Consider the following 25,997-nt stretch of genomic DNA (forward strand, 5'->3'; position numbering starts at 1 on the left):
CAGAGCTCGTGAAATCGACGCGCGAACGCGTAGGAGAAATTTATATCATATAATAAAATATTATATGACTGTATCGTTATTATTTTAATCCCATATTAATCTCTCCCCCGGCCCGAAACACAAAGAGCGAAAATTTTATCGCGAAATATTCAAACCGCGAGCTCGCGCGCATCCCACGTAAATTTCACAGGTGATGGAAAATTATTTGAAATCGCAACTGAAATCCAGACATAACATTGTATGTCAAACAGAAACATTTGCACGGAAGGAAAAGTCATTCGTATCGTGACTGGTATTCTAACGGTGTGTGCGGTGTTATTCAAAACTATCAGAGTCAGCATTTTATTCGCGTACGTGCCAACGAGAGACACGCAATAATAAAATAATATTTATATGTACATAACAGAAAACAATGCAATTTAGCTTTGAGAGCCGTGTCCGCCCTCTTCCTCCTCCACGAGGAGGCTTCTCTCGCATACGAGGACTATACATCACCGACAATGTCAAAAGCATATCTTCGCGCTATACTCATGGTTGATGCGGCTAAATTTACCAAAACATTCATAGATCGCAGACGTAAAATAAAATGTGATGTAAATGTCAGAGGAATAACTCTGGATAAAACGAAACTCTATATAACGAAAAAGAAATGTTAATAATCTAAAAAAAAAACTCGTGTTTACTAAAAATAATATTTCAATATTTCGATATTTGCAGAGAAGCGTCTCTTATCAATTAAAAACAAAATTGATGAAGAAAATATCTCTTTAAATATATACAATATTTTATTATAATTAGAAAACAGAAATATCTCACATCTCTAATATTCTTCATTTAGAAAAAAATAATTAATATATCGTTGAGAGTAAAAAAAAAAGCTGGCTACAATTCATTTATCCTATATGTGTGACAAAAAAAAACAACGACGTAGAAAACGTATTCTCGGCGTTTATAAATCATCTTGAATTTCAGTCAATGTTTCGTTAGAAATTATCGATAAACGCGACGGATAAAAACGTGGGCACTGCACGATTAACAGACTTTTATCATGCCGTCCCCGTAATCTTTTCTACACAGCGCGCTCTTTGCGCGGATGCCTTTTAATCGCCGTATATAGTATAACGATGTGTATACCTTTAACAGTTAACGCGAGATATCCAACCGGCAGCATCGGCTCTTCCCTATTTTTACACGCGTACAGCCACGATGTGTAAAAAGTGATGGATATAAATAATCTCACCTATTTACATGTTAAATTGGATTACATGCGCATGTGTATCGGTACAATAATGCGAAAAAAGCCCGGCTGAGAATAACCTGCGAGAACGCGCGCGCGAGATAAATTATCAGCTTTTAAAAGTTTTAATAGCGAGGAAAAAAGAAATTATTAACACATACCTACATACACATACACATCAACCGTGTCGCTTTGCGAGAAGAGAGTGACAAGGAACCGGCGATAGAAAAAAAAAGAGAGAGAGAGAGAGAGAGGATGGAGAAAAAGCGCGAAAGAGAGAGGGAGAAAAAAATTTCAGATATGATATAATTATACATAATAAACAGGTTCCCGCGTTGACACGCGCGCATTACGTGAAATTAATTTCTATTTTCGGAGACGGCCGCGAAAACGCGTGAAGAATTTAGAGCACATTGTATATACATAATTCCGAGATAAAGCGAAGGCGCGTACGATCTCGAGTCGAATAAAGAGGAATAAAGAGGAATAAACTTGGGCGTCGCAAGAAAAACCGACGAATTGATAACCAATCAAAGAATAATCACAATATAATCGAGATAAGCACTGTATTAATGTCACAGCGAGAAGGCATTTCTTTTATTTATTATATGCAAGAAATCTATAATATTCAACCGTCGCAATTATTAAAAAAGAATCAATTTATTTGAATTTAATTTCATAAAGAGCGATTTTTATATATCCTTAAATTCAGAAGAATATATAATTTATTATTTTTTTAGATGACTGGAAAAGAATCATTTTATCATAACACGAAATATTCGCCTAAAACGTTTCGCCCTTTTTTTTATTTACAGATTTTACACAATTTAACACACACACACACACACATGGTTGAAAAATAATTTATTTTTACAAATTTGAAAGAAAGAACGATCGATCACGCGATAATGATTGATCGTTTCACACGACAAACATTCCGTTGCAAGAATGGATTGAACGAATCAACTGGATGCGTTAGAAACTAATTGATTCAGGTTAAGTACGTTGTTTTTTTTTATCTACGTGCGTTATATGTATTATCAGATTACGGAAGCAAAGTGTAAACACAATCAAGTGACGAGTGAAAAGGCTGACGCAAACTAAATTGAGCGATCGACCTAATTGTAAGATTTATCAATCATCGATTGCATTTTATCATTCCCTGCCCCTGCTCTTCTCATATAAAACGTGTATATTGATAATAATGTAATCTTTGATGACTTTAACAAATCCACATACACATACATTTTTTTCTTCTCAAAACTGTCGTAGGAATATCTCGCTATTTATCGGCTTTTCAACATTTAACATTTTGTGTGTGTGTGTGTGTTCAAACTTGTCTTCAAATTAAAGATGTTTTGGCTGTACAATAGTAGCAAAAAACTCACAATATAAAAAAAAAATTCTTATGTTTGAGAAATTAAAGTTGTTAAGAGAATTGTGTTCAGGTTTTGCAGATACTCAGAAGAAATAACGGAACAATCTATAAAATTTTCATGCATTTGCCAGTTTTATATATAACATACCTTAAAATCTCGTCATAACAAAGTCTACTTCAGATTAAAAATTAATATTTTGAGACTCAATAATTATTAGTATCTAGATTAACATTTCAGTATATTAAATTTTTCGTTTTTCGTTAATCCTTCATTGAAATCAAATAAAGTATTCCGCACTTCAAGAGGAAACTCCATCGCGCTGAGGATATAATAATAATTTAGCAATAACGGCAATTTATGTGGATTAAGATTTTCGTTAAGGTACAAGACATTGAGGGGCGGAGGAGGGAAAGCGCAGGCTAGCTTTATCATCGGTCGAAAAGATATATTCGCCGATCAATTATTCAGCGTTTCCCTCGAAATTGAAGTTCCACGTCGGCCTTCGCGGGTATTAACTTCGATTAAGGTTCCTCCTCGAAGCGAGCTCCGCGGACGGCAAAATAGACGGTATTATTAGTAACGGGATTAAAATAGCGGACGATTAGACTGTTGCCTTGATCCGGGCGAATTTTGCCGTCGTCGTAAATCTCGAGAAAATCGAGGTAGCCGCGGGATTTTAACCCCTTCGAACCCGAATGTCGTCTAGATAGCGGTACGAATGGCAAAGATTCCTTTTTTTATGCAATCTTCAATAAATTATATAAATTTCGCGCGCAAAATATCTACGTAATTAAAAAATGACCGTAATTATTACAATTTCCATGTCGCTAATAAATAATAAAACTTTATCACAATTTAACAAAAATATTATCCCATGATAATCGCGATAATCAAGATATTTCGAGGGAGAAGAGAACCGATGATCTGCGGATGAGAGAACAATTTGCCGATTCGTCTTCAATCGCGATGCATAATCGAATAAACGGTACAATGGCAAGAGGAATGACTCATTTGACGATGAAAGGAGGAGCTATACGTACACACACACACACACACATACACATACGAGCGCTAAATACTTTTAATGCGCCGCAACTGTGCTAACAACACCACAGCTCATTAACAAGTTTGTCAGTCGCGATTGAACGTGTTAAACTATGTCCATTAACCCCCTCAGGAAGCGGAAACGTGCGAAAACGCGAGGGAATTCTACGTTCGGGTATATCGATTTGAGGAAACAGAATAGCCTAAAATTAATTGAATGATCTGGTACATCCCTCCAAATTCTTCAGCCGATATGGAATCAATTTAAATGAATGCTCGATGGTTCCGGGACATATGTATCTATATGTCTCCTGTTTTTTTTCCCCCTGTTAGAAGACGAACGAAACAAAGTTCCGAGTTGTAAGGTATATATGTGTATTTTTGTGCTCTTATTGGATATTAAATATCCTATGAGACGACGACTTCGATATCAGTTCGCAAGAAAAGGTCAAGGCGACATGTGAAACATTCCAACAATAATTAATGCACGTTTCTTTAACGTATAGGATGTGCGTGTTACGTATATCATGGGGCGAAATTTTCTTCACTCCAGTCATCAAGAAGATAATGAGAAAGAGAAAGCGAGAAACATTTCACGCTTTCGTTAATTTTATAATTGGCAATTATCAATCGCTGTGACTCCGTCGTATCGGACGACGCGATTTATCTTAGAGAAATATTTCAGCGGGCGCGATAAACGAATTTTTAAGATGCTCCAATTCAACGATCTCACAATCGAGCATTCATGAATACGCTTCGTGAATGGCGTTCTATTTTCGAAGAGCAGTCTTCGTGTTTCAAATCTTAAATATATATAAATCTTTTCTTTCAAAAAAATTCTTTTCATTCAAATATTCATAATTTTTGCTTCCTCATAGAGTTTTGTTTTCGTGACAACATTTTTATTCCACTTTTCTATGCTAATGTATGTAGAATATTCTAAAACGTCAAAAAATCATATTTTTTTTAAATGTACATTATACAATCTCTAACTTTTGTAAATTTTGAGATATTAAATTTTTTTACATGAATAAAGTATTGTTAGAAGATGATTGGTATTGAATTTAATAAAGGTTCATTTTTTTATAAAATTTTGATTTTTTTGAGAAACTTTTGTACATGCTGTAATTTTCGTAATTTTTGAGATATCTTTCTCTATGAGGAAGCCAAAATTGAAAAACTCGCTTGCTATAAGAAGCTTAAGCTTTGTGAGCGAAATATTGTGAGATTTTCTCACAGAATATTATGATTTGTCTTCTTTTTCTAATTAATTATTTAATTTGAAGACACATTGGAAATGATGTTCCACGATTAAAGTTGTAACAATAATAAGCGATAACAAAACATGGATGAATCGTGTTTCTCATCGCGCGGTTTGCTTGTTGTAACGTTCCTTGCGGCGATCGCAATGTTTCGATGCGGAGGAAGGGGAAGGATCAGGTCATCGAGTTATGCCGTAAATACCAGTCGGACGTGCGGAAATTATGAGGGAAGTGTATCCGCGATATTTTTAACCACTATATCGTCTGGTGTTCGTCGCGGACCACCGAGACGAAAAATTTGACTAGGTAGCAGGTACGTAACTTTTAATACTCAGGCGGTGCGCGGGGGATGGGACGGAGGTCTGGTGTACACGTACGTACGTAATCTCGTCGGGGATTAAAAATAACTAAGACACGTGTAATGTGCTCTTCCACTGTTTGGCGGCTAGAAATACATACACAGGACGCTGCGAGGCATCCTGTTCTCTCCTTTCTTTCCTTTCTCTCTCTCTCCCCCATCTTTTCCTAAACTTCCTCGAGCTCGACTCACACGCGTTATTCATCCGCGAGTAAATATCGAACCTTATATTAACAGTACATAGAGACTATAATGGATGTCTCTTCCAACTATTGGGAATGTTTTTTTTTTTTTCAACGATAAAAGGTATAGAGATTACTTTAGGGGAAATAATGTAAAGTTTCTGAGTTATTAAATATTGAAAATTGAAAAATTAAAAAAAAATATATAATATATTAAAGCAAAAATAAAAAACATTTAAATATTTATACGCGAGAGCAAATAACAAATGTTTATTCTGATCTTTAACTGGACGTTAACTTATCTGAAATTCACAGTATATGCCTCAACATCTTTTTCGAGGTATTCATAGCGCACGCGAACGCGTTGTGCTGAATCGTATCCAAAAAAAAATTCAGACTCCGAGTTACGAATTGGCTCGTCTCGAGACGCGATTTCGCGCGATGTACTTAATTGCATCCCTGCAACGCGAGTTACAAATAATAGTTAGCGATTGGCGAGGCTGATATAAACGTTATTCGATGTATTTATAACCATTAGATATTATACGGCATCGTATTTTTAACCGGTTCACAGCCCGATGACGGAAAGAGATTGCCAAGTGTGTTATTTATAATTCGCAATCATAGATGAAGAAACAATAGTCGTACGCGAGATTCTTACTCGAAAAACGAACAAACACCAATCTCCGATACAAGTGTTTAGGCACGCAAAAATATGTATATTACAATATATGCGTACTTGAAAAATTGAGAATTGAAGAGAATGAATTATTATCCGATAACATACCGGCTGTCGAATCTCTATCAAGGATGTGCATCGCGAAAGATAAGTAATAGCATAAATTTTGCGTAAAGTTTTTCATAAACATTATGTATAAAAATATAAATTGAGTCGACTCTTATTTCCGCTAATCGAGAAAAAAATATTGTAATAATTCAAGCATGTTCGGTAAAAAATATCGAATAACTCGATTTCTCTGGTGAAAAATTTAATAAGAGATAAAAGAAATATTGAAATAGAAGTAATATAATGAAATATTATGAAAGAAAGATATATCGAGTAAGACGAGATTGAACTCGAGATTGAAAAAGATGATCGGCTCCCGAATAAAAGAAGCGCCCGACATCGATTAATCGATCAAGTACGGCTCACAATCAGCTGGTAGCGCGAGGCGCGCGTCTGACAGCGACTGTCTATTTCTACTTGCAGCGCTACGCTCAGTTTACCATCTCCCGGGAACGAGACGTGAGCCTCGGCGGTTTAGAGTCTTACGCCGCAATTCCTACATCCTATAAACAAGCCGGGGAACACTTGACGGTGGTCGTTATTCCGGGCGACGTTATTAACCCTTAATCGGTCTTCGTGTATCTTGGCATGCGTCCCGGCAAAAATCATTATTTTCGTCTCGCTTTCTCATACTGACACTTTGGCAGAACGTGCACTGTAGGAAAGTTTACCCTGCCTAATTTTACAAGCGATATACGACTGTCACGAGAAACGTGTTCGAATTTTATTTTATATTTAAAAAGAAATAAATAAAGGGAGAAGACGTCAATCTATCGATTACGGTTGAAAAAGGCGAATTGCTCGAGACATTAATCGATGAAGTCCGATAATCTAAGATATCCTCAATTAGGCTCGTGTATAAATATATAATCAGCCTCGCTGTTGCTGTGCGTGAATTCGATGCGCGACCGTGTCTCTCGATAAAAAGAATATAAAGAGTATTAGAGATATAAAAAATATAAGAAAAAAAAAAATATACTTTTTTAAAACGCATGAACTTTATGTCTAGATATTATCTCGTCGAGGAAAAATGGCGATAATTTTTCTTCTCATACTCCTTCGCGTGTAAGATTTAACGATAGCATTAATGTTAGTTAACGTTATAGTTCTAGAACATGTTGTGGAAGAAAAATTAGAAAATCTTTAACCCGATTGCCTATGATATGAATTTATTTGCGCAGCTCGCGATATATAAAAATTTTCACAGTTCGCACTTTAATATCCAATGGAGGTGACTCACTATTTTTCCAAGCGTATTATTGCTCTGTTACATTTTTTATATAATATATTCATTCGTCAAGAAAGCGCTCTGATGGTATTCAGGTCTCGTCAAGAGACGTACGTAATCCACCAAACATTTCGACGGGCAAAAAAAAATAAACGTCTCCTCGTCAAACGCGCGTGTTAAATCGTCCCCGACGACGAGACGAGGAAAGAAGAGGACGATGTGCGAGCGGTTCAATACCAAATTCCGACCGTCGTCGGCAGCACCGAAATAAACTTAACGGCCCCCCTTTACACATTCAGCATTTCCTATCCCGCGCGCTTTTTCCCGTCGTCGTCGTCGTCGTCGTCGTCGTCGTCTTCGTCGTCGCCGCCGTCGTCCTCCTCGTCGACGTCGACGTCGGTGCGCGCGAGCCTCGCACGTGCGTAATTATTGGCGACCCTCTATCGATTCGTTTCGGGCCGGTTTCGTTCGTAACGAACGAGCGAACGAACGAGCAGGCGAGCGAACGAGTGGCTGTCAAAGGTTGGGTATATTTCCTCGGCAAGTGAGTCTAGGTCACCCGTATCGGGTCGATACCACGAAAGCGGGACAAAGGCGAGTCTTCGACTGTGCCTCACGCGTATTACAGTCGGAGCTGACCAGTTTGCAGCTGGTACTCGCATCTTTCGGCGAATGGAAAAAAAAGCTCGACCTCTCTCTCTCTCTCTCTCTCTCTTTCTCTCTCTTACTCGTTCCGAGAAAGAGAGCCTTTCTCGAGAGAAGAGCCTCGCACTTTCGCGGAGAAATCTATGCCAACGGAAGCCAACGAAAGGCTTGCGAAGATATACACGCGACGCAAAATGGAATCAATCACGAGCACGTGAGACACGCGATATACGCGTGTAAATTAATCACAACGACAAGGCCGTTCGATTTTATTTTCTTCCTCAAAGTCGAGACCTCGTAAGTTAACCGTAAAATCTTAACGTCATTAAAAGTCGATTGTCACAGTTTGAATTTCTTCACTCGAGGATAAGCGTTATTAACGTCGAACATGAATTTCAATCTCGCAAAGTCATACTTGTAATTTCGATTTTCCTTATTTGTACGTTCAAATTTGTTTCTGTTTTTATTTTGTTTGTGTCAATAAGCCTTCCTATATATCATGCTAAATAAATAAATGAACTATGTGAGTAAAGAAACAATTCGAGAAAATATTATACACTTTTTACGAGATAAAATAACGATAATATCCTACGAGATAATAAAAGGAAATATTTCTCAAATATAATGTATTGATTATATACAGTATTTCTCTCTCTCTCTCTCTCTCTCTCTCTGTCTCTGTCTCTTTCTTGTCTACAGATTCACGTTCGCGTCGCGTGACTCGAATCGAGGTTTCGGGAGATTTGGAGGATTGACGCGGTGCTCGATCTTAGAGAAGCTTCGTCGTGAGATTTGCGAGCAGCTTTGAGATTTTGGCAGCAGCGAGCTGTGCGCGACATTATACACGAACTCGCGCGACAAAAGCGGCGACGGCAATATAATGTCGGGGATATAATGCCGTGGGTTCGACGAAATGGACGAGGAAATGTCGCGATTTCGTAGACTGGGCAAAAATCGGCGACGGCGTTATCTGTCTCGTGTTGTCACGAGACACACGACCGGTTTGCATCCCTTAATCGAAACGGTTCCCTTCGACAATGCGCTTGCTCGATCCCGGGGCACGCGTCATGTACGAGACTCTCTCTCTCTCTCTTTCTTTTTCTATCTATCTATCTTTCTCTGCCCGTCTCTTTCTCTCTTCACTCGCTCTCACTCTCAGGGTCCGCTGGCAGGTCCGCTGGCACTCCCGAAATAATGTTCGGAAGAACGGCAGAGCACAGGGAGAGAGGAACAGCGAGAGGGAGCAGAGAGAGGGGGAGGGGGGGGGGAGAAGGGAAGCGGGACTGTAATAACCATAGAAGAGGAAGATGAGAAAGAAGAACGGAACAAGAAACGCCCGGATCGAGCGCATGTTACATAATTTTCGTAACTCCACGGTGAACAGCGGAGAGGGCGATGTGAATTGGTGGGGATGGGGAGTGGACGATGGTCGTCGACGAGAAGCTCCCCCGATGAAAGGATGAGAGAGAGAGAGAGAGAGAGAGATGCGATGAGATAATGTACGGATGGACGTGGATGGATGGATCATCATGAATAAAGGAATAGTAAAACGGAAGAGAAGGACAAAGAACGGGTCAAAGGATCAGGAGGAGAAAGAGGAAGAGGTCAGAAGATAGTGGAGGCTCGTGTCCTAGTGGGCGGAATGGCGAATCAATCCTCGACGAGGGGAAGGGAAGGGGATGAGGGCGAGAAGAAAGAGGCGAGGGCGGGTGACGGAAGGGTGGGTGGGGGGTGACCAACGGCAGTGTGTACGTGTGTGTGTTTGTGTGTGTGTGTGTGTGGGGCGACATGTATACTCTACTCACCGTAGACGGTGGCAGCAAGATGTCTGCGAGGTGTCTCTTCTTCTCGACGGTGGCAAGAGAGAGGAAAGCCCGATGTCACATACGCCGCTTCATCGGGCCACTGTGCTGCCGCTTAATACCACTCGGCGCGGTGCTCTCTTCGCCCGCCTTCTTCACCTTCTGCCACTAAAAATAAACTCGCTCGCTCTACCGTGCGCTCCTCCGGATGCCCCCGCGTGCGCGCGCGCGCGCGCTCGCGAGCCTTCTCCCTCTCCCGCTCTTCTTTTCTCTCTGTCTCTCTTTCTCTCTCTTTTTTTTTATATATATCGCGCTTTTTCTTTCTCTCTCTCGCTCTCTCTCCTGTTCTCGCGCTCGCGCCTCACGTCTTGTAACGCGACCGACACATTTATCCGCACTTTCGAACCGCTCTCTCGTACATTCTCGCGCACCTTTCGCGCTCCGCGACCGACCGCGACCGACCGCTCGATTCCCTAGAATCGAGGAGGTGGCACTGTGTCGCCGCTCGCCGCCGCTTGTCGCCGCTACCGCCACCTCCACTACCGTGGATAATGATGGCGAGGACGGCGCGATTTCGACTTCCGGAGCGGCACCTGGGAGATCGAATCCCACCCGCGAGAGAGAGAGAGAGAGAGAGGGGTGGGGAGGGAGGGAGAGAGAGAGAATTCGCGAGATTCGATGAAGAATCGGGGGAAAGAAAAAAAAGAATCGACGATGCACGCTGAATAGGCGCGTAAACGAGACGGGGGAGGAGGGAGAACCGTTCACGCACTCGCGGGTCGATTACTTATTCCGCGTGGATCCGATTTCGAAATCGTCGGGACGTGCGCGCGCGCGCCCGTTCTTACCCCGGGGGATGCCACTCTGTTCGTCGTCACCGAGAGCGCGGGACTGTCGCGCACTTCAATTCCTCGTGGTCCCGTCGGCCCGCTCTCCCACCCTACTGGCGGTATCGACTGCGCCGGCGGCGACGACGCGGCGACAAGGATGACGATGGAGGTGGTGGTGGTGGTGATGGTGGTGGTGGTGGTTCTCGGCGGCTACGACGGTGCGGGGCGGCTTTTTCTCCTTAATGCCCCTTTTCATATAGAGACAAATTCACACAACGCCGATCACTGACTAAATTGACGGCTTACGGTGGTGACGCGCGTTATCACTGATGACGGCGACGTGCCGCGACGACGACATTCGCGACGTCGACGATACGGCGAACGAGACGAGAACGAAAAATCGCGACGAGAAGGATGATTTATATTCCAGTTAGCTTATTTCGCTTCCCGCTACTATTGCTGCCTGCTTGTGGCCGCGGATTGTGCGCGCGCACCCCCGTCTACACGTACGTGTGTGTGTGTGTGTGTGTGTGACACACAAAGCGGACACACGACAGGTCTATCTATCTATCTCTCTGTCTCTTTCTCTGTCTTTGCGTCTGTCAGTATCGCGTGCTTCTACGCGAGGTGATCACGCATGTGCGACAGCGCGTGCATGAAGATAGACGTTGAAAGGAGAGAAAAAACCGGGGAAACAGACGGAGAACGAATGAAAGATATAGATAGAATAATCGAGAAAGGAAGGAAGAAGAGAAATTAAAATACACACGCGAGCGCGCGTATATATATAGGAAAAGAAAGAAGGAAAGAAAAGAGAGAGAGAGAGAAAGACAGAAAGAGAAAAAGAGAAACGCGGACAGTAAAGTGCGTAAGACGGGGAGGCCTTGGTTTGTCCGAGATAATGTGCGAATAAATACGAGTATCAACGGTACCGCGGTCGCCGTTACACTAAATCGGGCAGAACCGCCTCGGAAGGTTATATCGCTCTCGCTCGCTCGGCTTCGCGGGCGCATGCGCACTTGACGTTCTCGCGGTTCGCGCCACCCAGCCACTTATGACCCGCTACCCCCGTCGTCGCGATCACCACCCTGGGATCCAGATTTCAAGATCGCAGTCTTGCGATTCCTTTATTCTAAATAAAGCCGAGACCCTTAAATAAATCCTGACCCTTTGTTAATTACGTCGCTAATCGAAATAGCGTAGTATTTCATTCAATTGAGAGCGGGGAATTGGCTCTTGACTTTCCTTAATGATGACGTCACATTTTTTTCTAGCATCGCTAAATACTTCGAGATCAAAGACTGCGATTGAACGATCGTGATTGCCGATATTACACCGCATTTTCATCTTAATACGATATACAAATCTGCGAATCATTTTTACATACCGTTTATTTTTTTCTCCGGACTCATTAATGCATACGCACTGCTTGTTCTCGTCGTGCCACAAACAGGAGAATTCGAAGAAAAGCACGCTGCAAAACATATTAGAAGAATTTTTAATTTCGCTGTCTGATAAAATTAATTAATCCTTGAAACTTACACAATTATGTTAATCTCTTAATTGTTATTACAAGAATGTGCTTCGATAAAAAGTAACATAAAAACTAAAGTATAAGGAATAGAGTCACTAATTTAAACCTCTCAGGAATAGAATTTCTGAGCTTCGACAACCCAGTTTATTACGCGAACACGATTCCATGAAAGATGGCGCTAAACGACGCGACTTAAAATTATGGCGCGAACTTTTGAAATACGGTCTAACAAATGTCCGTCAAAAAAAAAAAACCACATACTAACAAGGAAATCTCGCAAACTCAAAAATATTGATTTTGTTGAAACTTTACAGACATATAGGGAAAGGAGGGGGGGGGTAATAAATAAATTTAGAAATTTTTAGTTGCAGTCGAAAAACGGTTCTAAGGGATGAAAGTACCCCTTATATGTAGAATGGCTTTTTGCTTTTTTTTTGATATAACTCGAAAATTATTCAAGATATTAAAAAATGTTTTGTAGGAAAGTTTCATGGTAAAAACAATTCTATTTAACCACATTAATAAAATTTGAAAAAAAAAATAACTTTTTTAAATAATTTTTAAAAAATGTCTTTTTAAGAAATAATGTGTTTAAATAAAGCTGTTTCTACCATAAAAGTTTTAATATATAAAACATTTTTTGATATGTGGAATAGTTTCTAAGATACATCGAAAAAAAGCAAAAAGCCGCTTTGTATATTATATTTTTACATTGTACATTTGTACATTTCATTTACATATCTATAAAATTTCATCAAAATCAGAATTTTCGGAATGGCGAGGTTCCTTTGTAAGTATTATACTGACCAATCATAACTATTCCTTTAAAGAATGGAATGGCTGTGATTGGTCAGTATATTATTCAGTACGTATTAAAGTTTATTGGCATAAACTAGGCTATTGGGTGTGTTCAGCAGAGAAAACCGTTCAGTATCAATGTGATTGGCTCTTACTTTTAGAACCAACAAATCGAGTCGAGTGTTGACAAGACAATAATTGATGCTTTCTCTACTGAACGCGATCAATTGCATTACTATATATTTTACGATCTATGCCCAAACCATAGCAATAAATAAAAGTGAATAGAAGCAATAGCTATTGTTGTTGTCGTTAGGTTAAGTGATAGTGCTTTGGAGTGATTCTTTTGATAAAAGCGCGTCTCTACAAAATTCTCGAGAAAATAGAACGTGAGTAAGGTGAGAAAGAGATATTGAATATTTATCTTATCACTATCTTATCCTTTCTTCGGGTTAATACGTGTCTCGATAGGTTGTTAGCAAGCAATAAGATAAAACACTATCATTTCTACTGGTTTTTTCCTTATTTTTGTAAGACATTCGCGTTACATTATTTTGAATGAAAAACATTTCTTTCACGAGAATTTAGATAGTTTTCTTTTTATCTTATAAATATCAGTAACGTTTCTTTCACAGTGATTGGCACACATTTATGTTTCCTATGCGGATTACCGTGAGATTTATGAGTCAACAAAGATGGTTACCATACAAGATATTGGTCTCCAGCTTACGAAACCAGTGAAAGAATTAGCAAAATGGAACTTTCCCTTCTCACAAGTATGTTTACATTATTAATTTTTTCAATTATATCATAATAATAATGTGTTGTGTATTAAAATAATATTTTGTATTATTGCAGACTTTGGAGAAATATTGTTCTATATTCAATACAACGTGCAATAAAAGTTTTGGGGAAGCTGGACTTGTCCTGCAAAATTCTGCAGCTGTATATGTTCATAGAGTCGATTCTCTCTGGAGTACAACAGAAGACTCTAGAAATTTATTATTGAATGATGAGTGAGCACTTCATTAATATATTAAACAATCACATCTACTAATTTAGAAAATTCTGTAAATGTATTAAATTATTTCTCTTTTAGACACGAAGAAGAAACACAGAATTCTACCAAGAGAAAAGATAGGAAGACTGACATGTGCTTTAAAGAATTCAAAACTATCAACTTTACCAAGGAAGTAAACAATAATATCAATATTAAAAAGGATCATATGACAAATGATACTGTCAAATCAAAAAAGCGCTGTTTTACTCAACTAGAGAAAGGTATCGCGCAACATGTCTCTATTGATATCTATGATGTAAATGGAGAAGTCATTGGTAAAAAATATGATTTTCGGTAAGTATCCCATTGTTTCTTTTTAATGCATATTTTATTATAAGATAATAATATCAAATAATATTGTAGCTGCAATCAAAACATTAGTATAGATGGTGTACTGGTCGATGCTTTGGCTGAGTTTGCACCTCAAGGTATATTAGTTGTGACAATAAATTTTTTATTTAGTTTAATATTTCATAGAATTATTTCTGTTTCAGATTTTTGTTGCGACAGTGATAATTCTGAGTCCTTATTGACTCTGGATTGTACAATACACGATGATAATGATCAAAACGGTAGTAGCGATATTGAGTTTGAAAGGAATAATAATGATTCATTGGGAGAAGAGATTTCTGATTCAGTTACATCTTTGGAATTGACTCAACAAAATCTGTCTTTGTCCAAGAGCACAGGTTCCAACACACTCAGCGATATCTCAAATGAAATGTATTCTAATACACAAAACAATACCAACTCATTGATAACCACACCAAATAACATTGATAATCACAGCAACAACACTACTTTGAATAATAATGATTCGTTAGATAATTCTTTGAACAATATCGAGAAAAGTATAGACGTTGGTAGTGTATTAGATAGTCCACCCGAATCGGTAAATTCGAAAGATAGAAGGTATTTTTGATATTTTTGCTATTTTTGTGATGTCTTACTGCAAAAAAATTTGTGTGAGAATTTTAATATCAACGACATTATTTTAGAACGTCATCGACGGACGATCTAAGCTTGTTAAATGATGCAAATGAAGATCTATCGCAAATAAATTCAGCTATCAGCATTATAGAAAATACTTCTTTAAGTAACAATACAAAGAGTAAAATAAAATTGCAGTCTTCGAGGTCGACATCGAAATCGGTACGCGTAATAGCACTTACAACTTTGCTATTAATTAATGATGTTTGGTGATAATGTTCGTAAATTATTTATGTACAGATTAAACGAAAGTTTAATCGAATAGCAAAGGACGAAGCACTTACATCTACTAAGAGAGGACAACGTATAACAAAGAAAAATCACGCGCATATTTTGGAGGAATCGATTTACTCGAGAAAAGGTAAATCCGTCCATAATCTATCTAGAGAAATTGTCCGATACAGATTTATTGATATACATATACTAAACCACGAAACTTATTTTCCAGATAGACCAAGTATGTTCAAGAAACATTTGAGTACCTGTATAAAATATATACGAAAGTACAATCCTTTGCAATACAACAATGTGACGAATGTAGATATGGACCTCTTAGGATTTCAGTTATGCGTTAATGTAAAAGTGAATACGAATATTAGCGATAATAACATAACGGACAGTTCGATTAATGAGATTTCCGAATCTCGCAGTCCGAGTCCCATAAGCATGTTGCCTCCGCATGAAAATTTTTGCGACATCTGGCTGCAATCGGACTCATCGCATTTCTTACCAGTAAATCGACTCTGGCTAGAATAATTCATGGGAGACATTAATTGTAAGATCTAATAAATCGAATAACAATTTCAGAAAAATGTTGACAAATGGCACGAATGGATACAACCTAAATTACGCGAGGCCGAGCAAAGATCCACGTTTTGCATTCGCAACTATGCGTCGCAAATTATGGAGACTCTAAAGGCGAATGATCAACGGAAAATCAGTTTTGATGCCGTTATTCAAAACGAACACGAAGTGGCCAGATACTTTTTAGCATTGTTGGACTTGGTAAAAGACACTTTTTAGAAAAAAAAAGTGACATAATCGAAAAATTACATAATTGTCGATTTCTAATGAAATTTATTTATCCGCAGGCCTCGAAACAAAATGTAAATATAAACGTGGATAAGGATCTCGAGCATGATATAGAAATTGTTTTATGTGAAGAGGATAGATCGTGTTCTATCAATGGCCAAATGGATTCACATGATTAATGTGCAAATATTCTAGTTCCAGGAGCGTTGCATTAATATATATTAAAGAAAATCATTTTATATATCGACTATCGGGGGAATAGAAAGCCCTGTTGTACTGTGATATTCTACTATAAGAGTGCAATTGAATATCTTCATCAAAAATATATATCTTATATTTGTGTATTAAATACTTTTTGACGGCATAACTGCATATATATCTTTCCGTTATTCCTTTTATTATTTTTTCCTTTAATTGCCAAATTATAATTTTATATATATATATATATATATATATATATATATAATAATAAAATGAAAATTATAATATAAATGCATACGTCTGCAATTTATTGGAAATTTATATACATTTCTACCGTATGTAATATTTTCATTTAATCATCGAGCGGTAATTCGTTGCCGGGCGAGTCGTAACGAAGCGTTACAAAAAAGGAACTGTGTTACAATATGAGAGATTGATTTTTTTTTAATTAATACTGGAACGCATCCATCGTTTATACTATGTATAACTATGGCGATATGTGACAAAATGACAGAGCGTGCATTCACAAACGTGCGGATCTCTGTCACACACCACGACATCACGCACACGTGCAACGCATGACAATTGGCTGTAGTGTAATATATACAGAGAGAGAGAAATGCTCAACGCATGCGTCTCGTCTGTGCCGAGTCGACGACGGGCGCACCGGCTCATGCTTTATATTAGTTTACATTAGGACAGGCATATAGACACCGCAAACGCCGTGTAAATTGTGTTTTTTTAACGCGCTGACAATTGCTTTCCCGGATGATTGTGTTGAAAGAAAATCGTCGTGCGTCGCGTTTCACATAAAATTAAATGTCATAGAATAAACTGTAAGTTTTTATTTTATTTTTCACTGACGAAATTTTCTCGCGGAAATATAATAGTTAATATTTAAGAAAATTAAAATAGCGTTGACATTATAGTGTGTGTATAATAAAATTAAAGAGTGACAGAAAAAACATGTAGGAGATGAAAACTCACAGATGTTACAGAAGTTTAATATAGAGTCAATTCCACTTGATAGTAATCAATTAGACGACACAGATCTATACACTTCGCTCCCTTAATCTTTCTCTCTCTTCCTCTTTCTCTCGCGATGCGGCAGAGATATTCAATTGAGATAGTTGCGTTCTGTTGCGCGTCGCGTCTTCGCGCTGATACGTATTAGATACATGTTTATATAACATATGAATTTTTAACTATCATCAATTAATGATTTGACGTAAACTCAATAATTTAAGTTTATTTTGTTTCTGAGAGAAACGAGAATAGAATTATCTTATCGTGACGTTAATATGTCTAAGATTTTTATTATTTAAAAAATTTTTTTCTCTTTCTTTTAAATTGGCATAATTTGCTCGCTTTTTCAAACATAACTTTGTACAGGGATAAAACTAGCTGCGTCAGCATGAACAGCAAGAGTGCATTACTGGTGCAACGATGGATGCTCCAACCGCGCTTGTTACTAGTTCTCATTTTGCTGCAATTTATCATTCAGTTTTTCACATCCGTCTATTTATACAAATATGTCACAAACGTGGAGAGCGATCTTCGATTGGTAAAAAGTCAGTATCCATCGAAGACCGTGGCACTTTCGCGGCGGAGACGCAGCAGTGCATTGCTGACCGGTGAAGACAATGCCGTTTCTGACATATCAAGCAGAGTACGTATAAAATATATATGCAATAGTTATATGTATATAAAAATATATACATAAAAAAATCATTTTAACAAGAAAAAAAATTTTTACTTTTTACTCTTTCATTTCTATTCGTGAAAAAGTCTAATTTTTTAAAAGAAGAAATGCTTCAAAATTCTGGAATTTTCTAATAATTTAAATAATTAAATAAATATATATTATACTTACAGGTTTGAGATATTTGAGTAGATAAAATAAAATGAGCCATCTTATGAAAAAGCCATCTAATGAAAAAGAAAATAAATAAAAAAAAAGTAAATAAAAAAAAAATATTAATTTTGCAGTCAAGAAAAATTTAGTTTCTTAATTCCTTGTGAATGTATTCTCAGAATTTTCTGAGAGATTAAATTTCCTGATTTAATTTCTCTTTAAAAATATCTTGGATCTCTCGTGTATAATATTCCGGAATTGCTTGGATCTCTCGGTTGCAGATTCGAGAGGATAAGGAAATACAAGGTACAAAGAAAGTAACAGCCTCCCCTATCATGGTATCTGGCTCTGGCTCTTCGTCAACGGCGGCCGGAGGTCAAGACCAAAACTGGGTCTGGTTGAACGCCGACACACGAATACAAGTCAGTTCTCTGCGATTGTTAGAACTAGTTACCTGCGTCGCGATACATCCTCCTCAGTGCTTTTGCCAAACTTCGAACTTTGCCGCAATGTTCCTCGAGTTACATCACCTATATACATATAGAGTATCGCGTATGTAGGATACTTGGAGATAGGGAAGTTAAGTATTCTTGAGACCTATTTCCTTTATTACAACAACATTAAAAGTTTGTATAAACATAAACTCGTTTATACAAATTTTTTATTATTTTAACGTGAGAATTAGATCTAAACTGGACGAGATATCGAGCTTAAGATAATATTAGATACGTCCAACTAAAACGAACAATGAGATCGTTGTTCCATAAAAGTCTCTCAATTTATATGCCAATAAACTTAACTACCATATATTTTTTTTTCCTAATTTTTGAAAAATGATCTATAAAATAATTTATTTTATCCAAACATTTTAAATTAAACATTTTTGTTACAACTCACTTATCCAAAAATTGAAAGCAACTATTGGACTAGGCCATAAAAATACTTTAAAATAAATTATAAAAAATGTATAAATCTTTATTACGTGATAAAAAAAATTTATACATATAAACAATTTAATATAAAATAGCACTATACAGGGTAGGCCCAAACGTTTTGGCCAAAGAAGATATTATTTTATTTTTTATTTTATCTCCTTAGGAAATTTTTTATTCAGAATTAAATTTCCTATAAAATCTCAAAGTTTGATCGAAACGTTTGGATCGTATATAATATTCGAGCAACCTATATATCTATTTACCCTGTGTTTCAGTTCGATGCGATCGAGAACTTTTGCCGTTCATCCGCAAAGTATTGTCCACCGGGCCTTCCTGGCGCTTCCGGAAACCCAGGTCCACCCGGTGAGCCAGGTCTGCCAGGTATCCAAGGAATGGTAGGACCAAAAGGACCCCCTGGACAACCCGGCCATCCTGGTATCAGAGGACCCAAGGGCGATATCGGTCCACCGGGGTTCGATGGAAGAGATGGTATACCGGGTGAGCCGGGCTTGGATGGCATTCCCGGGAGAAGTGGTTTGGATGGTGCACCCGGGACTAATGGTAAACCGGGTATGAATGGGTCGCCCGGATTGCCTGGAAGAAATGGAACAGACGGTACATTAGATATAGAATTATTTGACAAATACATGTCAAAATTAAAAGTTCAATGTAAAAAAGATGTGTATGTTAAAAATGAACATGCGATTAAATATAAAGTACTTGATGTGAAAACAAACAAATGCATAGAAAAGCGGTTTCTCCCCCGTTAATTTTTATTTTTAGCCATATTATTTTATGAAAATGTTGCTTTTTGACATTTAATATTTTTACTATATAGAGATAAATTTATTTCGCTTTCATATAAAAATATTGATTATTACTTTATTATTTTTACTTCTTTATTAACCCTTTTTTATTAAGTCCTCTTCATTAATAGTATAGTCATAAATATCATAGTACTATAATTCTATAACATTTTACGGCAGGATCATAAATTATTCTTCGCTATTTCGTAAATAAAAGATTCACTGAAATCTTGTATTTATTTAGGAAGGCCTGGCCAAATGGGGCCTCAAGGACCACCGGGACCTCGCGGTGAGTAATAAAATCTTCCAGTGATTTCATCACTTTATTTGTTTCACAAGTGAATTTTTTATGTATTAGGAGATTTAGGACCGGCCGGTCGTCCCGGAATGCCGGGAAGAGACGGTACGCCAGGTATACAGGCTTACAAAGTGAACGTCCATGACCACAACATGCATGATATATTAATACCGCCATCCATCGTAGGTAGGATAAAGATCACCGGCATTTTATTCTCTTAGCGAGATTAATGTATTTTTTTTTCCTTTCACGTAACTTATCGAATTTTCAATGTGTTAAAATCGTAATATGTTACAAAGTTATAAAAATATTACTAAAAAAAATTTTTTTCGAAAATTTGACGTTTTAGAAATCGCGTCTTCGTTGAATGCGAGCGACATAATTTCCGTGCAAGAAGGCAAAAATATACGACTGAGATGTGCCGCTAGTGGGAAACCGCAGCCCGTTATACAGTGGACCAGAATAGATGATTCCATGATTCCCATGGGAACCTGGCAGGGTATAATCGAATTTTCCAATTTGCAATAATAAATAGTAAATAATAAACGAGCTAAAGATTAATGAATTTTCATATAAAAAAAATCTTCGAATCTAGTGAATTCGATTAAGAATCCTACCTTTAATATCAGCGTGGTAACCCGGGAACACATGGGCGATTATGTGTGTAATGCTAATAATGGAATAACACCAGCAAGCTCCAAAAAGTTCAGACTTCAAGTCAAATGTAAGCACATTGTAATTTTCCTAAAAAAAATTTGCATTTATTTAGAAACACTCTGTAAAAATATTATAATAATTTTTATTAATTTTTCGTGTATATTTTTTTTACTACTTCTTTTCATTGTCTACTATTCAATTATGTTACAAATTTATAATTAATTTCTTTTGAATTTTATTTATTTCTATATTAATTGCTTCGAAAAACGCTATATAATTAAATATTTTTTTCTAATTTTTGTTATATCAATCTTAACACGTTATATTATGAGTATAAATAATAATACATTTGAATGATCTTTAAACAAAAAAATTTAATAAACCTCATACTGTAAGATATAATTTGTAGGTCTCAACGTTATTAGAGTGAGTAATTCCGAAAGGATCAATATTTTATTAGAACCGATATAAATACAGGTATAGACAGGTATAGAATTGATAATCGATCGCGTTCCAGTTCCGCCGTTTATTCGTATACGCAACCAAGTGGTTCTCGTACGAAACCAAAATCCGGCGACATTGGAATGCGAGGTGGAGGCCTTTCCCGAGCCGGTGGTACACTGGGAACGCGGCGATGGTCGCCGCTTGAAAATGACAGAGAAACACAGGATGGAGGTTTATGACAGACGAGATAATTATAAGGTAGTCTTTATCGAACCGCATTCGCTTTCTGCGCATTTCTCTCTTCTAGCCACTGTCTATTCGAAATAGAAAATATATATATATATAATTTTTGCATATTTGACATATAAATTCGATAATATATGAAATCGTTCTCTTACTTGCTTGCCATATTTTTATCTCATAATAAATAATTTATAACACTTTTTGTAATGCATGTAAAATTATTTCGAAAAGTTGAAGATGAAGCTAAGAATCACGAGAGTGACGTCGTCGGATCACGGGATTTACTATTGTGTGGCGAGAAATGATCTTGACATTACTAAGGGATCCTTTATAGTAGACGGTTCGTTTTATCACACAAACGTATTTTACTCGATATAACTTGATAATAAATAACGAAGAGACATCACATTCATTAATTAATTATAATATTAAGATATAAAAGGCAGAGTCTCCCGTTCTTCTATTTGATCTCATATTGAGTCAAACGTGCGTTATTATTATGTGATCTTACAGTAAAATAATTCTAAATTAATAAAACTAATATTTAATATTTTCAATTCTCTTAAACTCAAATAAAACGAATCCGCATTTATCAAATTCATATAGGTGACATAAATTCTAAAAAATGTGGAGAACATTTGACTCTTGCTTTTATATTTCTGGAATAATTTTCTTAAGATTTCATAAAAAATTCAAGATTTCATTTTTCTGTTTAATTTAGTTTCTCTCTTAAATATTTTCTAAAATATCACTTATTTACGAAAATTAATTTTATTATTGAATTTCTTAAAGCATATCTGTTAAAACCTCGAAAAAGTAAGGAGTACATTCTCTATATTTTTTTTGCAGCTCAACGACTTAATAAAAATTTCTAATTTTTTTACAATATTATTATTAACTTAATTATTATTATTAACTACTTAAATAAAACAAAAAATTTTGTCGGGTTAAAATTTTTTATTTGAATACTTAATAACATAGTAAAAAAAAAAAAATTTATCAAATTGTTGCGCTGCAAAAATAAAATCTAGAAAATGTACTTATTTTTTTAGAGTTCAGGGAATGCCTCCTTAATTAATATAATAATAATACATAATATTCTAGACGACATAAGAGATGTAGAGAAACTCAAGTTAGGGAAGGAGCAGCACGTTACGTATGGTCAGCCTATGCCCCCGAGTGTTGATCAGGAACAAGAATTATGCAGTCCGCAAGAAACTTGTAGGTCGTGCCCAAAGTGCACGTATATAAATATAATGGGCGCGCACATTCAACCATTGCGTGGTGTTAATATTACGGGACTACCGCCACGGTTAGCCGGTACGTTTAATCATTCTTAACTAATGTATTCTAGCAACGTTCTTGTATGCGGAGACGGTAGATAAATTAATTTCAAAAGGTAGAGATAAAATTGCAGCGTAAACACAGATATCTCGCAATAATGTATAAGCCTCACTGTATATAACATTTTATAATTAAATGAACGTGATATTTTTTGCAAATTTTTATTTAAAAGAAAAAATAAAGAAATATAAGACACAATAAAAATAAAAAAAAGTAATAAAATGTAACGGGAAGAATATCTTCGTGCAACTTTATAGAAGTAAATTGCTTTTTATATTGCCTAGTCATTTCAATATTTATGTGAGAAAAACAGAAAAACTTGTTTAAGAAGAAATTATTTAATTAAGGCATTCATTTTCATTTAATGTATTTTAATTGGATTTTAACTACAAGTTCTTCGAGTCACTTTTTCGATTCATTTTAATTTATATACTTTTTTTTACGAATATCTATGGAGAGTCAAGCGCAACTGAAAAATATAGTATAATTAATGACTGAAAAGTGCAGTATCGTAATGTGTTCGCAAAAGTTTATGCAATTAAACGAAGTACTTGTCAAATACGAGAATGTCCTCGAGAGTATCGACGAAAAATAAAACCTCTCACGTCGACCTCCAACTTTCGGGACTCGGATATTAATAAAAGCGACGTTGGTAAATTCGCAGAAGGTTTGATAGAAGCCGTGGGGAAGCCTGTGCTGAAAGGAATCATAGAAGACTATAATGGAACTTGGATGTACGATGCGTTCTCCCGATATCCTCACGATATCATGTCCGATAAACTTTATGTAACTCGCAGTAACATTCGCGATGTGTCCCACATCTACGCGTATAATAGTAAATTGAAACATTTCAAGAACGAGACGGGTTTTAAGATACCATTGCCTGTTCCTTTTCAGGTGAGTAATTTAAAATTAAAAAAAAAAATATACATAGATGATAGAGAGATAAGAATGTAAATCTTAAAAATCACGTAAAACATTGTTGTTTGACGAGCGAAGGAATTTCAAGTGAGAATTAAACTTGTGATTGATATTGTTTTAGGGTAACGGACATGTAGTTTACAACAAGTCGTTTTTTTACAATCCTCAAAGTCAATCGAGCATCCTTCGATTCGATCTCTCCTCGGAATCCGAATGCAGCCAAAATATCAGCAAATGCGAGTTGCAGCTACCGGGCTTGGTGATCAATACTAAGAATTTTCTCTACACGCACAATTTCACCTATGTGGATTTGAACGTAGATGAAAATGGTAAAATGACAAGTCAGCTTTTTCTTCCGATGTATTTCTCCGATAAATTGAAATACATCACAAAGACGTTTAATTAAATAAAGTATATTAAAGTATAATAAAAAAATTAAATATATAAATATACAAAATACATGGCGTTTACACAGGTTTGTGGGTGATTTATGGATTACCGTCCAATAATACGGCAGTGGTGAAAATAAACCCCACGAATATGACTATTCAGTACGCGTGGAACATCAGTATCGATCATCATAGATTCGGAGAGATGTTTATCGCGGGAGGGGTGCTTTATACTATACACAGTGTCACTGAAGAAACTATGAAGATACGGTAAGGCGAGAAATATTAATTATTCTTGATGCTATTTATAAGAGCACAAAACATTTTCATTATTACTTAAACCAACCCAATTCCGTAGATTCGCCTTCGATCTCTATCGAAATACAATGCGAGACGTGTCATTATCGTTCACGAACCCGTACTTGAAGACCACAGCGGTTAGCTACAATCATAAAACCAAGGTCTATAAGTTTACCTGATGACATACCTTTCACCATTCCATTCACTTATGCACATTTTTCTTTTTCTGTTATAGGAGCTCTATACATGGAACAAAGGCAACCAATTAGCCTACCCCGTGAAGTATCGCGATGAATTGGGAGGAGGAGGTAATTGAAGGCAATTTTCTTCAATATCGCCATTAATTAGTTTTAACATATAAGATCTTTTCCTCTTCACGATACTCTTTAGAGCGCTCTATTTATCTTGTATACATGCTGGAAATAACAATAAACAAGATCAATAAATGTGCGTAATTATTGCTAATTTAGTTTATCGTATGCGTAAATTCATTTTAATGAAGAATCGCTAAGTCTATATTTTTATTTATAGTTGTACAAAAAAATAAAATATAAAGATTTTTTTTCAATTATACTATAATTATATTTAAAAAAATATATTATCAATGCATAACTATGGCGAAATAAAATATGTATGTGAGAGAGTGTAATACTTTTTTAAATATAAATATCTCGAGACTATAACTCTTTTATTAATAGTATCTTAACGTTCCATCTTCCCACAATTCTAAACAAGCTTCTTGTTTAAAATTAATGGCATTACGATTTCAAATATCTTGCTTATAGTAAAAAAAAACACACATAAACAAGAGAAGAACTGATTCAAATATATACTAAATATATCTTGTACAATACTACGTATTTCACATATTATTTCTACACTGCGAAAAGAAAGTTGTTAGCTTGACTATATGCATCCAATTGATTATTATTTTTTAATTAAAATTTAAGTATTTAAGTATTTAGTATTTAGGCTTATTTAAGTATTTAGGCTAAATACGATTAGTATTAAATCTAACATGATGGTATTTGATTTAAGGGCATATCCGTTTGAACTCTCGAAATATAAATACATGTTCTAGATTTTTTTGCAGTGTAACGACTTGATAAAAACTTTTTACAATATTATTAAATACTTAAATAAAAAATTTCAGCTTAAAAACTTTTTTTTTTAAATTATGCGAGTATTTACAGATTTATATTTTCATGCACAGTATTTATGCGAGCTACATTTGACGGATTGACTTTAAATTTTGCACGCGAGTTTCTAAAAAGACTCCGCATCTGTTAACGAAGCCTTTTTTTAATTCAATTCCCCATTTTTTTGTTATAAATAAAAAAATAGATTTAAAATAAAAAACGAAACATATTGAAAAAAAGTTTTTTATTTAAGCTAAATAATATTATATTAATATTGTAAAAAAAAAGTTTTTATCA

The 25,997-nt window shown here is 36.3% G+C and overlaps 4 protein-coding genes across 19 annotated transcripts in view; 3 read left to right on the forward strand and 1 right to left on the reverse strand.

Moving 5' to 3' along the window:
• Nucleotides 1-11,032, reverse strand: part of LOC126853432 (plasma membrane calcium-transporting ATPase 3) — a 70,008-nt gene extending 58,976 nt beyond the window's left edge. For 4 of the 15 annotated variants that reach the window (XR_007687965.1, XR_007687966.1, XM_050599179.1 and 1 more), the window contains exon 1: nucleotides 9,928-10,498. The gene's annotated coding sequence lies outside the window, so the exon portion shown is untranslated. Of the gene's footprint in view, nucleotides 1-9,927; nucleotides 10,501-10,772 lie in introns of those variants that run through there. The other 11 variants (XM_050599178.1, XM_050599175.1, XM_050599176.1 and 8 more) reach the window with 6 other exon arrangements.
• The window catches only part of LOC126853434 (xanthine dehydrogenase/oxidase-like), an 86,348-nt gene that overhangs the window by 44,446 nt on the left and 15,905 nt on the right, over nucleotides 1-25,997 (forward strand). The gene's annotated exons all lie outside the window — the stretch shown is intronic.
• LOC126853453 (putative uncharacterized protein DDB_G0282133) lies at nucleotides 13,325-16,547 on the forward strand. 2 transcript variants are annotated; one of them, XM_050599232.1, is made up of 11 exons: nucleotides 13,325-13,475; nucleotides 13,722-13,862; nucleotides 13,945-14,102; nucleotides 14,186-14,440; nucleotides 14,510-14,574; nucleotides 14,641-15,058; nucleotides 15,145-15,298; nucleotides 15,377-15,497; nucleotides 15,585-15,868; nucleotides 15,944-16,141; nucleotides 16,228-16,547. In XM_050599232.1, exons 2-11 carry the CDS (start codon nucleotides 13,782-13,784, stop codon nucleotides 16,345-16,347), a joined length of 1,854 nt encoding a protein of 617 aa, XP_050455189.1. In that variant the 5' UTR covers nucleotides 13,325-13,475; nucleotides 13,722-13,781; the 3' UTR covers nucleotides 16,348-16,547. The 2 variants fall into 2 exon arrangements, with proteins under 2 accessions (XP_050455189.1, XP_050455188.1); XM_050599231.1 differs by having other exon boundaries at nucleotides 13,326-13,484.
• LOC126853449 (uncharacterized) lies at nucleotides 16,878-25,091 on the forward strand. The gene is made up of 16 exons (XM_050599226.1): nucleotides 16,878-17,205; nucleotides 17,762-18,038; nucleotides 18,506-18,646; nucleotides 19,435-19,774; nucleotides 20,210-20,254; nucleotides 20,324-20,449; nucleotides 20,613-20,762; nucleotides 20,859-20,987; nucleotides 21,438-21,622; nucleotides 21,839-21,947; nucleotides 22,712-22,927; nucleotides 23,616-23,848; nucleotides 23,994-24,201; nucleotides 24,348-24,531; nucleotides 24,620-24,722; nucleotides 24,797-25,091. Exons 2-16 carry the CDS (start codon nucleotides 17,784-17,786, stop codon nucleotides 24,875-24,877), a joined length of 2,505 nt encoding a protein of 834 aa, XP_050455183.1. The 5' UTR covers nucleotides 16,878-17,205; nucleotides 17,762-17,783; the 3' UTR covers nucleotides 24,878-25,091.

This window comes from Cataglyphis hispanica, chromosome 12, assembly GCF_021464435.1.
Source record: "Cataglyphis hispanica isolate Lineage 1 chromosome 12, ULB_Chis1_1.0, whole genome shotgun sequence".
Taxonomy (NCBI): Eukaryota; Metazoa; Arthropoda; class Insecta; order Hymenoptera; family Formicidae; genus Cataglyphis; species Cataglyphis hispanica.

What these genes read in the sequence shown, in the direction of transcription:
- LOC126853449 (XM_050599226.1), top strand. Translation starts at nt 17,784, where the DNA reads ATGAACAGCAAGAGTGCATTACTGGTGCAACGATGGATGCTCCAACCG. An exon ending in AATACCGCCATCCATCGTAG is followed by an intron (nt 20,450 to 20,612) that starts GTAGGATAAAGA and finishes TTGACGTTTTAG; the next exon opens with AAATCGCGTCTTCGTTGAAT. An exon ending in TTTGAACGTAGATGAAAATG is followed by an intron (nt 24,202 to 24,347) that starts GTAAAATGACAA and finishes GCGTTTACACAG; the next exon opens with GTTTGTGGGTGATTTATGGA.
- LOC126853453 (XM_050599232.1), top strand. Translation starts at nt 13,782, where the DNA reads ATGGTTACCATACAAGATATTGGTCTCCAGCTTACGAAACCAGTGAAA. An exon ending in GGAACTTTCCCTTCTCACAA is followed by an intron (nt 13,863 to 13,944) that starts GTATGTTTACAT and finishes GTATTATTGCAG; the next exon opens with ACTTTGGAGAAATATTGTTC. An exon ending in ATCGATTTACTCGAGAAAAG is followed by an intron (nt 15,498 to 15,584) that starts GTAAATCCGTCC and finishes CTTATTTTCCAG; the next exon opens with ATAGACCAAGTATGTTCAAG.